The 12,355-nt window shown below is 37.8% G+C and overlaps 1 protein-coding gene across 24 annotated transcripts in view; it reads left to right on the top strand.

Moving 5' to 3' along the window:
- The window catches only part of RBFOX1 (RNA binding fox-1 homolog 1), a 719,068-nt gene that overhangs the window by 477,048 nt on the left and 229,665 nt on the right, over positions 1–12,355 (top strand). For 5 of the 24 annotated variants that reach the window (XM_065732378.1, XM_065732382.1, XM_065732370.1 and 2 more), the window contains exons 2-3: positions 7,275–7,429; positions 9,780–10,000. The exons of 18 other annotated variants lie outside the window; for them this stretch is intronic. In XM_065732378.1, coding sequence (XP_065588450.1) covers positions 9,914–10,000 — 87 coding nt within the window. In that variant the 5' untranslated portion in view covers positions 7,275–7,429; positions 9,780–9,913. The remainder of the gene's footprint in view (positions 1–7,274; positions 7,430–9,779; positions 10,001–12,355) is intronic. One more of the 24 variants, XM_065732364.1, reaches the window with a different exon arrangement.

Here is a 12,355-nt window from a genome sequence, read left to right as displayed (position 1 = left end):
TGGGAGGGCCGTATGCAGCAGATGTCTGAAAGCCAGACTGACTTTAGGACTGGAGGCTGCACGTGGGATGAAGTGTCTCCTCAGACAGTTGCATTAGAACCTACAAGACTGAATTGTCTTCAGATATAAAGTAGCAATAAATCTGAAAAAGCTTTAACTTTGTGATATCTAGATTTGGAAGCAAACTTCTTATCAGTTGTGCCGTCGTCTTCTTTCAGCCAAATCCTTTTTGCTTCAAGTGCTCCTAGGTTGTATTTATTGGATCAACTTCAGTATTTATAACCTCGTCGGTGTCTTGAATTGAAACGAATTATAGTTTACATTACATCTGATGCCTTCAATTTTTGATATTTTAGTCCAGGAAATATGAAGCTTGCCAGTTCTAAACTGCAATTCCTTCTGATATGTTTAAAGATTCATAGGATGTTTATCGCTTTGGGGTTTGAATATGTTATTTCTCCAAAATATGTGGCTCACTTTGGGGTTGTATCCTATGTTGGTTTCTGCACTAAAACCATTGTCTTAGGATGGGGCTTAAATGACGTATTTATACAGGCAGGAGACGTGATTTAATACCATCTCATGATTCACCATCCAGTCCTATTAACGTGAACCTTACTCGGGGGAATGAGTAGCTGTTACTTGTCGACAAACCTTATGTATGTTAAGGGGGTGAAGTTGTATTGAAAGATCCTTATAGTGATACTCTGCTGTTCTCCAGGGAATCAAAAGAAAAGTGTACTTTGATGAATAATGAATGTGATAATTGGGGTCAAGAAGAAGTCATAGCTTTCTTTGGTGTAGTAGTCAGAGTAGCCTGACTACAGCAATAAAGAGAAGTTCATTTGACCAAATTTGGCAGTAAAATTACATGGCTATCTGCCATCTCCATTCAACCCAAACCTGATAGATGACAGTGACAAGCAGGTGGCTTGTCTGCATCATTCTAGAATACATTTCTGAGATCCTGTCTTACACCTGTTGATGTCAACAAGAAGACAGCCATGAACTGATGCTGAGTGAGACTGGTTGTATCCCAAGTATTGGCAAAAATCTTATGTGAAAGGGTTGATGATTTATCATGGTGTTGCTTCAGTATATCAGTAGCATTCATTAAGAATGGATATTGATTAAAAGTCAGCCTACTCTTGATTTGCAAGGAAAAATATATTTTGTTGTTGCTTGTCTGCATTTGTAAATGAATGTGCCCTCAAGGGAATGATTACATTTCATATAGAATTTCCCAAACTGATGAACTTCATATATGAACATAAGGCTTCTCACGCTCACCTTCCAGAAAACTCAGAGGCAACCTCATTGCATTGCAGCTTCCTGAGGAGGGAAAGTGAGAGAGGGAGGATTAGGCTCTTCCTGGGAATGGATAAGAGGACTCAAGGAAGCAGCACAGAGCTGTACCAGGGGAGGTTCAAACTGGACATTAGGGAAAAAATATTTTCTGTGAGGGTGATCAAACACTGGAATGGACTTTCTAGAGGTGATTGATGCCCCAAGCTTGTCAGTGTTCAAGTGACGCTTGGGTAACACCCTCAGAGGTGTACTTTTCTGTAGCCCTAAAATGGTCATGCAGTTGGACCAATTAATCTCTAAATATGCCTTAAAAATGACTGAGTTATTTTTATTAATAAATGATAAGAGGAATTTGAAAGCAAAGTAGTGAAGGCTATCTGAAGTAACCTGAACTCGGGAACGGTTATTCAAAAGCCAGCAGTGAAAATTCCCACACACCTAGTGATAGTATGGGAGGGAATGGCCTGTAGTTGCACCAGGGGAGATTCAGGTTGGACTTGTGTGCTTTGTGCTGTAATATATATTGATGGTTCTTAGATTTGTGCCAGAGCCAAATGTTCAACCACTGAGGCATTCCTTAACATTGTTTTTTTCCCCACTCACCTCCTTTCTATGTGTGTCATCTACAGAAGTGAACTTTTGTGACTCACTGAATGGTAGGTCCCTCTTTATTGGCTATCAGAATACAACTATGTTGAGTTAAAGTGAAAACTGATGCTTACTAAGCACGTGGAGGAGAACAAAGTTTACAGCAAAAATCCTTACCTTCACGCATTCCTGAAAAAAATGTTGCTATGTATCTTTAACATGTATTTACACATGCTTGTTCTTTCATATTATTGTCATATATGATAATTACTTTATAATGTATATGATTTTAAGCTACAAAGGGCAGGTACAAATGCACAGCTGACTTGCAATGGAACAACAATATTGGTCATTGTGCTACTTAGCAGTCAGTTCATCTACCAGTCAGGTACCAATGTTCTTGTGGTGAGAAGATTTTATGAACTAAAAGAGATTTAGGTGAATTTCTTACCTGGTACCAGAAAATCATAGGAAAAAGCACCAGTGGTGTTTTGAGTACAGTACAGTTAGGAGATGACAGTCTGGGTAACGTGAAGAAGAAACTGATTTCTTCATAGTACACAGTAGTAGGCAGGGTAGGAATAAGCTGAAGTGAGCCCTTGAAGGTGATGACAGCTACCTTATGGTTGCTGAGGTAGTAAGGGGATGCTGTGGGGCAGTGCAAGAAAGGAAAGCAGAAGTCATCTTTGTGGGAGCATTCAAAATAGATCACAAAGTAAACACGCTGTTCTTTAGTCAGTGAAATACTGAAGCGGCAGATGAATTAGTGCACAGCTCTGACTGCAAAAGATGAAGTTTGGAGTCAGTGAAACCAAAGAGTAAGTGCTGACCACATACTCAGAAAAGTACATTTGCTGACACATTGCACTTGCTCTGAAGTGTGAATGCCAGGATTTTTCTAGAACTGGAAATCGTTTCCAAATATGCTTCCTAGGTTTTTACTTGAGGTCCTTCTATCTAGAAGCACTCAGTCGGCTGCAGTATAATCATTTGTCTTGGTTCTCTCTACATTTACCACCATTAAAACAGTGAGCGTCTTTTTTTGCCCAAGTATGTCATTGGATTGTATGCCTTAAAAAAGTTGAACCTCATTGCAGCTGAAGAACTGTTGGCTTTCTGGATGACAGACTCAGGTTCATTTTCAATAGTAGATAGTTTTTAATTTGGCCCCAAGAGCTCATGTGATTTTTCTAATAGAAACTTTAAGTTTGGAAGAAAATCTTTTCCACACACTAAGAAAAGGAATATCTCTCTTGTTTAAACAATTCCTGTGTCCTTTCCCTACATGCTGGTCTAAACGGGAATACTCAATAACTTGGTATGCTGATCGTATCAGCCGTATTTCTATCAGATATTTGAAGGACAGTAGAGATTTTTTGATTAGCAAATGGATATTTTAGCAACTTCTAAGTATAAAGTATCACATGTTGTGTTTTGGTTTTGCAGTTAAGTATAATAGGAGTTGGCTGGGGAATTGGCAGTTGGCGTAAACAGCTTGTACATGTACTTGGAACTTAGCTTAGAAGAACAGAATAACGTCAGCAGCTGATGACAAAGGTCAAGTTTGGATAGTGCATCAAATGCCCTCAGAGGGACGTTGGTCTCGTATGGTTTTAGCAAATGGTGGAAGTACAGCCTTTGGAAGACAAGTATTGCTATAGGAAAAAGCAGCAGTGGTGGTTCAGGAGAATAAAAGGGGGAGGAGGGTGGGGAGGGAAAGATGTGGGACTTTTTCCTGTCAGTCATAGTTCATTTAATATCTGAATCTGATTAACTCAAGCAGTAGTAATCACGGGTAAACAGTGGCAGCTCACCTGTTTCAGAGCATATATGGGGATGCCTTTCTGGGGAAGATCATGGGGCAGATCCTCCTGAAAGCTATGCCTGAGGCATGAGGAAGAGAAGGGAGGTGATACGAGCCAACCAGCATGGCTTCACTGAGAGAAAATACTACCTGACGAACCTAGTTGCCTTCTGTGACGGCGTAATTGCATTAGTTGACATGTTCAATGGATGAGGAACTGGCTGCAAGACCTAGACAGTCTCAAACAGTGGGACAAGGAGAACCTCATGTGGTTCAACAAAGCCTAATAGTAAGTCCTTGTTACCACGATTGTGGATGAAAGAATAAAGTACAGCCCTGCTGAAGAGGATTTGGGGATTCTGATGGATGGCAATCTGGACATGAGTCGGCCATGTGCCCTTGCAGCCCAGAAAGCCATCCATATCCGGGCCTGCATCAAAAGAGGTGTGGCCAGCAGGTGGAGGGAGGTGATCCTGCCCCTCTGCCTTGTACTGGTGAGGCATCACCTGGAGTACTGCATGCAGATATGAAGTCCTCAGGATGGGAGAGAAGTGGATTTGTTGGGACATGTCCAGAGGAGGGTCACAAAAATGCTCTGAGCGGTGGAAGACCTCTGCTATGTGGGGCACACTGAGACAACTGGGGCTGTTCAGCCCAGAGGAGATTTTGGGGAGAGCTGATAGCAGTCTTTCAGTATCCAAATGGTTGCTATTAGAAAGGAGGGACAGACTCTCTATCGGGTTCTACTGTGACAGGACATGAGAAATTAACATTCTATCTAAGAGAGGGGAGATTTAAATCACATACAAGGGAAAAGTTCTGTTTTGTTTTGTTTTGTTGGTGTTTTTGTTTGTTTGTTTGTTTGTTATGATGGGGTAGGGAAGCACAGTTTACTCAGAGATTTGGTGGATGCCTTGTCCCTGGAGATATTGGAGATATTCAAGGTCAGGATGGACTAGGCTTTGAGCAGCCTGATCGGACTATAGCTGTCCCCGTTCATTGCTTGGGAGTTGGACTAAATGACCTTTTAAATGTCCTTTCCAACTCAAATGATTCTATGATGGTACTAATCTGATAATACTTTTTTAGCACCAGTATTCTAAAGTTGCTGTGGATGATAGATAACCAACCAAGAGGCCTGAAAACTATGTTCTTTTCTCCATTCTGAGTTTTCCTCTACTGGAAAACTGATGAGAAAATTTAATGAGAAAATGGAGAGCATTTGGAGAAAAAGGAAAGTTGACCAGAAAAAAAAAGGAGGTTTAAAGAACAACTAAAAGGTATCAAATATGAAATAGCATAAACCATAAAGAAGGTGCCAGAGTGGAACCTGAATTATTTATGATACGCAAAATGGGAAACTTAGCCTAATGTTGGAAGGGAGTAGGAATTATTTGACATTTGTTGGTATTGTATAGCGTTTGGAAGAACTTTTCTTTGTAGCTGGATACAGGTATTAAGACGTATTAATTTTTTGGCAGGAATGTGGTCTGAATAGATCAGTTCTGTCAGGATCAGATTAAAGCATACATCATTGATCGGCTGATGACTGCATTGCGGGGATCTGCCTTTTCCTGGCAATGTAGCTCCAGAAAAGTTGTTAAATTATTCTTTATCTTGAACCACGGCATGAATAAGCATCTAATTTTGCCTGGGTGGAGTCGCATGGCTTCATGGAATCTGCCACAGAATCCTGGAATCTCCCAAGTAGGAAGGAACCCACAAGGATCATGAAGTCCAACTCCTGGCTCTACATTGGGTTACCCAAATCCTATGTCAGAGAGGTGTCCAAGTGCTCATTCATCTCCAGGAGCTTGGGGCCATGCCTACTGCCCTGGGGTGTCTCTTCCATGCCCACCTGGTGCAGGACCTTTTCCCAATCCTCACCTGACCCTCCCTGACACAATTCCATGCTATTCCCTTGAGCCCTGTTGCTCTCTGAGAGAGCAGAACTCAGTAGTTCTGCTTAGTCTCTCTGCTCTGAGCTGGACAAACCCATGGGCTTCAGTGGCTCCTCATACCTCTTACTCTCCTGACCCTTCATTGTCTTTGTATCCCTCCTGTGGACACATTCTAGTAGACTGTTTAGGTAGACTGTAGATGGGATCAAATTCTGGATCCTTCTTACATCCCTTCTATTTTTCATGTTCTTCCTTGAATGTGTAGCCCAGTTTGCAGACATACTCACAGCTTTAATTCTTTCTCTCTGGGTTCTTAACGTATAGTCCTTTCCATTTCTTCCTCCTTTGAAATGATTTCACTGCTGACTTTCTAAAAAATTGCTATTAGAGCACTCATGTCAGTAGCTCTGTGCTAAAACAGCAAGACTACAGATGTTAGGTCATTAGATGGAAAGACCTGAGAAGAGAAGGGGTTTAAAGCACAACACCTTTTTGTTTTACTCCTCACCTTAGTATTAGCTGACTTTTTACCACTAAGTTAGCATTCCTGATTTATTCAGCTCACCTATTAAGATGAGTTTCTTTCTAGTTTGTAATGGGATTAGGTTTTTGCAACTTTGATTTTTAATTTTTTTTTGTAAATTTGTACAATAGTTATAGTCTTTTAATTTGAAGAATACATTGTATTATTGTGGGAAAAAATGCCTCTTAAGATTTAAAAAACTGTATTTTATGGGCTTCTTAGCTTTTGCCTAGGTGCTAAAAGCGGGAAGTGTTCAGACCAATGTAATAGGATTCTTACATTGCTACTTTTTTTTTTCTTTTTTTTTTTTTTTTTTAATATGCAGTACATTTCAGATCCTTCAGGATTTATTTTTGTGTATAATACCTGTCTCCTGTCTTTCAGGAAAATACTGTTGGAAAAAAGAAAAGAAGCAAAATAGTCTACTTTATTTCTCTTTATATATTCTACATAAAATACTGTTCATCTATTTTTCCCCCCTTTTTTCTTGTCTTTCATTTCTGAAATTGATTTTCAGTTTCAGAAAATCCTTAAAATTTTTTAATGAAAAAAATATATGGGTTTGGGAACAGCTGATAGAACCATGCCCTCAGCACACTGGAAATGGCTTAGCATGTTTTTTTTCTAACGTTACAATTTTCTAGAATTTATAGAAGTGAGAACTATGTAATTGTTCAAAATAGGTGATCTGCAGTTTTTTCAGGCAGTGAAAATACTGATGTACTGTTACCATCAGTGACTTCAGACAAGCGATTGATGTTCATAGCACTGACTGTTCTAGCTTTTTGTTAGCAAAAGCTTTTAGGCTCATGCTTAACCTTAATCTTGCTATAGGTTCTGCTAAAGTAAGATAGAATTATTAGCATATTGAGTTCTCTTCTGTCTTCTTCCCTGAATTGTCAGCAATCCTTATAATGATATCTTATTTATTCCAGTATTCTTGCAAAACAATTGTGACCATTAATGCTAATGGTGAACTGTAAAACTGAAGAAATTTCCATTTTGTGTGGTTGGGGGGGAGAGTTTGCTGTGAAAACATGTTTGTATATACTATTGAACACGATGTAGTTACATTGGCGTAAGTTCAGAATTTGGCACGGGATGGAGATGCAAGTAAAGCTGTATGTACTTCTGTGGTTTTGATTCGCAGAGGTTTGTGCGAACTTAGGTAGCTGGTGCACACATGGGACATCATCAAAGAGCCCAACCAGAAAGTCAGAGCTTGGATTTGGAGTGCCAAACAGCTATACATTTAGAAGCATGTTGTTATAGTGAGGCAAGCAAAGCATCCTTTCATTAAAACAGGTAACTACAGTTTATTTTCAAAGTTTATTTTCACATATTCCAGTCTGAAATGTAGTGAATATAAATGTTTTTAAGACGCTTTATCATTATTTTTGAGTGTTTATCCTTCCTGGAAACAGGAGGGTACTCTCCTAAGTTGAAGAGTTTGGACTACTGCTACATAACATCACTAGGTTCCATTGACAAGATATTGGATTTGGAAAACCGTTCTAGAGCCTCACTTATTCAACGCCAAAATACGTTTCATAATTAGTTTTTTGCTTTTTTTTTTTTCAAAAGTGTTCCAGAATTGCCCTTATCTTAGAAAGTTTCTTCTTCCCCCTTTATACCCCTACTCTTAGTGTTAGTTTTCTTCATTTCCTATTACGACATAGTTGTTCCATCCACTTGAATGGCACATAAAGGACTTCCTCTACAGCTGCTGTATTTGAGCAATTCTTCCTATAGACACATATATATTCCTATTTATATTATGTCCTAAAGCTTTCCAGCTTTGTTACTGGGAAATTTCAACAGCCAGAATAATTAATGAAAATGTTGACCATTCCCTTGAGAATGTTTTTTCCCTATACGAATCGTCTTGCCTTTAGGTTTTCTATCATATCAATTACATATCTATTGAAACAAAAGTGATTTTTACAGAGCAGCTTAACAAGCTGTGGCTATGCCCATTGTCCTATCAGAATCATTTAAGTAAAGCCTGCAAAAACCATTTTATAATCTCTGTTGCAAGGTGAAAGAAGTGTTTTCTTTTCAAATGCAGCTTATTCCGTTAGACCAAACAAAAGGTAATAATTAAAACTGACGTATATACTTTAAAAAGTGCAATAATGTAAAGTGAGTAATAAAGGCAATACACTTTCCCATATATGTCTTTTGTTGATATATTTCTGTATGAATTTTTTCTGTATTTCTGTATGGAAGATTATTACTGGTATTGTATTTAAATCTTTGAAAATCCTTTAGCAAAAAACGTCAGGTTACAGTGTGCTTAATAATTAAACTATAGATTTCTCAATAAGAAACAATTTAACGGCTGAGCATAGCGAGGTGGACAGCATTATCCCCAGCAGAAACGTGAAGCCTCTCTATAAAAAGAAAATGGAACTAGGTAAACATCTCATCATCACATGACAATTGCTGTGCTCATTGGCAGCCTCTAAGAAAAACATCATACAGGGTCACTATTTAACATCTAAAGTTAGAAATGGTGTAAGGCTGTTAGTAACAAGGGTCAACATGCACCTGCTAAGTTAGATTTCTAAATCATGCAATACGGCTGCTGTGATACATGAGAATCAATTACTGAAAACCTTTCATGATGGTCAAAATGTGACATTAAATAATTGAGTATCACATCAAATCTTGTCTGCAATTAGTTATCTGGAAAAGTAATTATGCAACAAAATCAAGTAGCTTAAATTAGTGATGTGGAGTACACTGGATATTCAAAAACTATAGGAGAGGATGATATATATGTTTTTCTAACTTGTAACATGAAGTTTTAAACATCTAACTCTTAACTGAGTTAAAAATATCTTGCTCAATTTTTATTCTTGTCATTAACCATATCTGCAATTGAAGATATATATTGCGTACATAACAAGTGTTAATGACTGTGTTTGTTTTGTCTAAAGTAAAAATGATTGGCTGTAGAAGAGAATGACTTGCAAGTAGAGTGTTAAGAAGCAAATCGGTTTTGTTTAGGGGAAAAATCTGGCTAAATTCCCCCCTTTTGTCTCTTACACTGAGTGTAAGTTTAATTGGAGAACAGATGAAATTCTCTGAAGGTCAAATTTGTCTTTTTCAAAAGACTGTGATGAATGCAACAACATAGATGTTGTGAAAGGTTAGAAAAGCCATTAAAATATAATATATACTATGAAGTGGTTAGCTAGCATTACCTAGCTCAAATATTCAAATTAAGCAAGAAAAATACCATGAATCAAAACAATATGTATGAAATGTAACAGGCTTGAGTTTCAACTCTCACATGAATATTGTTTTAACAGTTAATAAATACAAAGAAACAGCAATTTACAAAACTCTAATAAAGCTGACTTAAGCTTCTGGTAGCAGCTGTTGTTGTGTATATGCCAATTCTGATAGCATTATTAGTTCTAATCCTGTTTGAAATCCAGGTTGGGGAGTTTGAACTGTATGTGTTTGTTACTTAAAAATCTGAACTGATAAAGAGTAGTTGGTTAGTCATGTTATTTAAGCTGGTCCCAAAATAGCACCTTCCTTTTTTGGTAGAGTTAGCTTTGCAGCTGTTGTCTCTATCTGTTGTCTCTGAAGAAAAATTTAACATTAAGAGTTGCTGACGTCAATTTTTTTCTTTTTTTTACAGCTGATGTGGGCTTTGCCCCTGACAGAAGTTATTTGGTTCTAGCTCTGAGTTTGGAAGAAGTTGGTATATAGATTTTCCCCTAACTTTCAATTGATGTGTTTAGCTTTAGTGGGAGTAATACTATCACTTAAACCATGTTGTCGTCTCAAGGAGTTTTGCTACATCCATATGGAGTGCCAATGATTCTGCCGGCAGCACCATACTTCGCTGGACTTGTTCAGGTAACGCAAGGCCGCTTCCAACAAGCAACTTAACTCTAGTGCACTTAGAGTAATAATTGGAATTTTTATGGTTGAGAAAGCAAACACTTTTAATACAAGCAAAAGCTCTCATGTATTTGGTGAGAAGACAGTAGGAAATCAAAAAGATGGATCACCCTAATCTGTGTATTGACATCTCTCATGGCTGAATAAATGGTGTAGTTGAGCTATATTTGCTTCTATTGATTTGTCTGCTATTTAACATTCATGCCTTTGCTTCACGAGGTTGACCACAGGGCAGAGGATTTGCTATCCATTCTGTGTTTCTGAGGGACTCAGCATTCCCACAGCAGATCATAAGACAAAGTAACTTACCGTGATGTGTTTAGGTTAAGTGTTTTAGCACAGCAAGTATGAATAGTGTTAAATAAGCATTAATTAATATGTTATGCATCTCACTGAATGAAGAGCAGTTTTTGTGTATGCAAAAATATATCATAGAGTATCTGTGTTACTTTTGAGTCGTGAAAGTGCAAGATCCTGCTTGTGAGACAGTTTTATATTTTAGAAGCTAACTGGCAATTACTGGATTTACTTACTGTTGCTGTGATGTTTGTTTTTATAATGTTCTTATAAAAAAGTGGCATTTTCTGTTGTTAGACTTCAGATTTGCGTAGATCATGTAAACATGAACAAAGCAAAAGCTATTCCATTGTTTTTAGTAGTAAGAAATGCTAAGAAAAACTCAAGTAAAATTTGCAAGCATACCCCCAGATGAACTTCGTCCTCTATAAACGGCAGAAATTGGCTGCTATGTATAAGAAGGATGAAGAGAAATACTGTGTAGTGCTGCATTTCTGTGTCTTGTGAATGATCAGTGAAATTAACTTTGGAAGGGAAGGCTTTTGTTTAAAATTGTTGCTGTGCTGCTTTGCTGCCATAGTTGGTGGGTGTAGAGGTGGAATCAAAACATGAAACAGTTTTTTTTTTTATTGGTCCATTCAGCATTCCAAGACCATGAATTTTTCTTCACTCCAGGCTTAATATCAGACATATATGTCTGAGAAAGAATTATAGCATTGCACAGTGGCTATTATCAGGTATTGAAAAAATGTGTCTGCTGGGCCGTGCAAGCTGATGCTGTGTTTTTTTTTTAATGTAGTGAGACCCGGTAGCAGACTTGAACACATCAAGCAGGCCTTAATATCCATTAGAATTTGGGGGTGAAGGTCGGACACTAGAGCTCAGTCAGACCCTGTGCCATCCTGTCCAATAAATAATTACAAGCAAATTGTGCCTTTCACTCTATACTGATTGATGTTGAAATTGCTTTTGAAAGTTCTCATAAGTTCCTGTTATAGATTAAGTGCTGGTGTAGGAAAAATAACTGCACCCAACTGAAATGGGTGAATGTAATCAGGTTTAATGGACTCAAGAGCTTGTTGGGAATTAAATAACTATTGATTTGTTGGAAAGTTGCTGTCATTACAAAATGCCACTCTGGGCACATTATCCAAGCAGATAGATTAGAAGAAAGGGCCCTTTGAAAATTCGGGATGCCTTGTTTCAAATCCTTTTTTTCTTTCCGTGGGAAGTTATATCCAGGTCTAGATTACTCTGTTAGCGTAGGTCTGAAACAATTAAACAGTAGGAATTGTTCTGTAATGAAATAGGTACTTCTTTAGGGTTTGTCTGAAAAGTGTTCTTCCCTCTTTTCTTCCACACCCTAATCTAGTACCCGAGTTCTGAGTTTTGGAAAACAAAACTAATGTATAATCTTAGTGGGTACAGGGGAACGCTCAACAGTTTCTCCCAGCTCAAGTTTTTGTCTATATTAGTGGTATATGCAATATGCAATCAGCTTAAGCTATGTGAATGTTTATTGTTTCTCTTAAAATAAATGAGTTTCCAAAATCTTAATCCAACTATCCAAAAAGTCATGGTGCAAAGGATGCTTTATAGATAAACCTTTATCTTCCTCTTCTCAGCAGTAATTGCATAGTGTTCAGAACTTTGGATTACTTTTAAAAACCTTGATTATCTAATTATGTTATCTAATTATGCAAACATTTGCAATGTGTTGCACTTTGAGAGCCATAACTATGGTCTATTTTTAAGTTTTAACATTTTAAAGATGTATACATTTGAAATTTATTTCTTTGCCTGAATTGCTGCAGAAATTGGAGGGATTTCTCTTCTGGGATTCCCCATGATTTCTAATTGCATTTACACTGAGTTGGTGTGCATATAAAGTTAGGCCAGAGAAATGCTCAGAGATTGTGGGGATCTTCGTTTTGCTTTTTTTGTTGTTGTTTTTGGTGGTTTGTTGTGGTTTGGTTTTTTGTTGCTTTTTGGCCTTTAGTGTTGAGTGATGGA

The sequence above is a fragment of the Cyrtonyx montezumae genome, unplaced genomic scaffold, assembly GCF_038088225.1.
Source record: "Cyrtonyx montezumae isolate F1298 unplaced genomic scaffold, pur_monq_1.0 scaffold_16, whole genome shotgun sequence".
NCBI classification, from domain to species: domain Eukaryota; kingdom Metazoa; phylum Chordata; class Aves; order Galliformes; family Odontophoridae; genus Cyrtonyx; species Cyrtonyx montezumae.
This window is presented reverse-complemented; position numbering and strand designations above follow the sequence as displayed.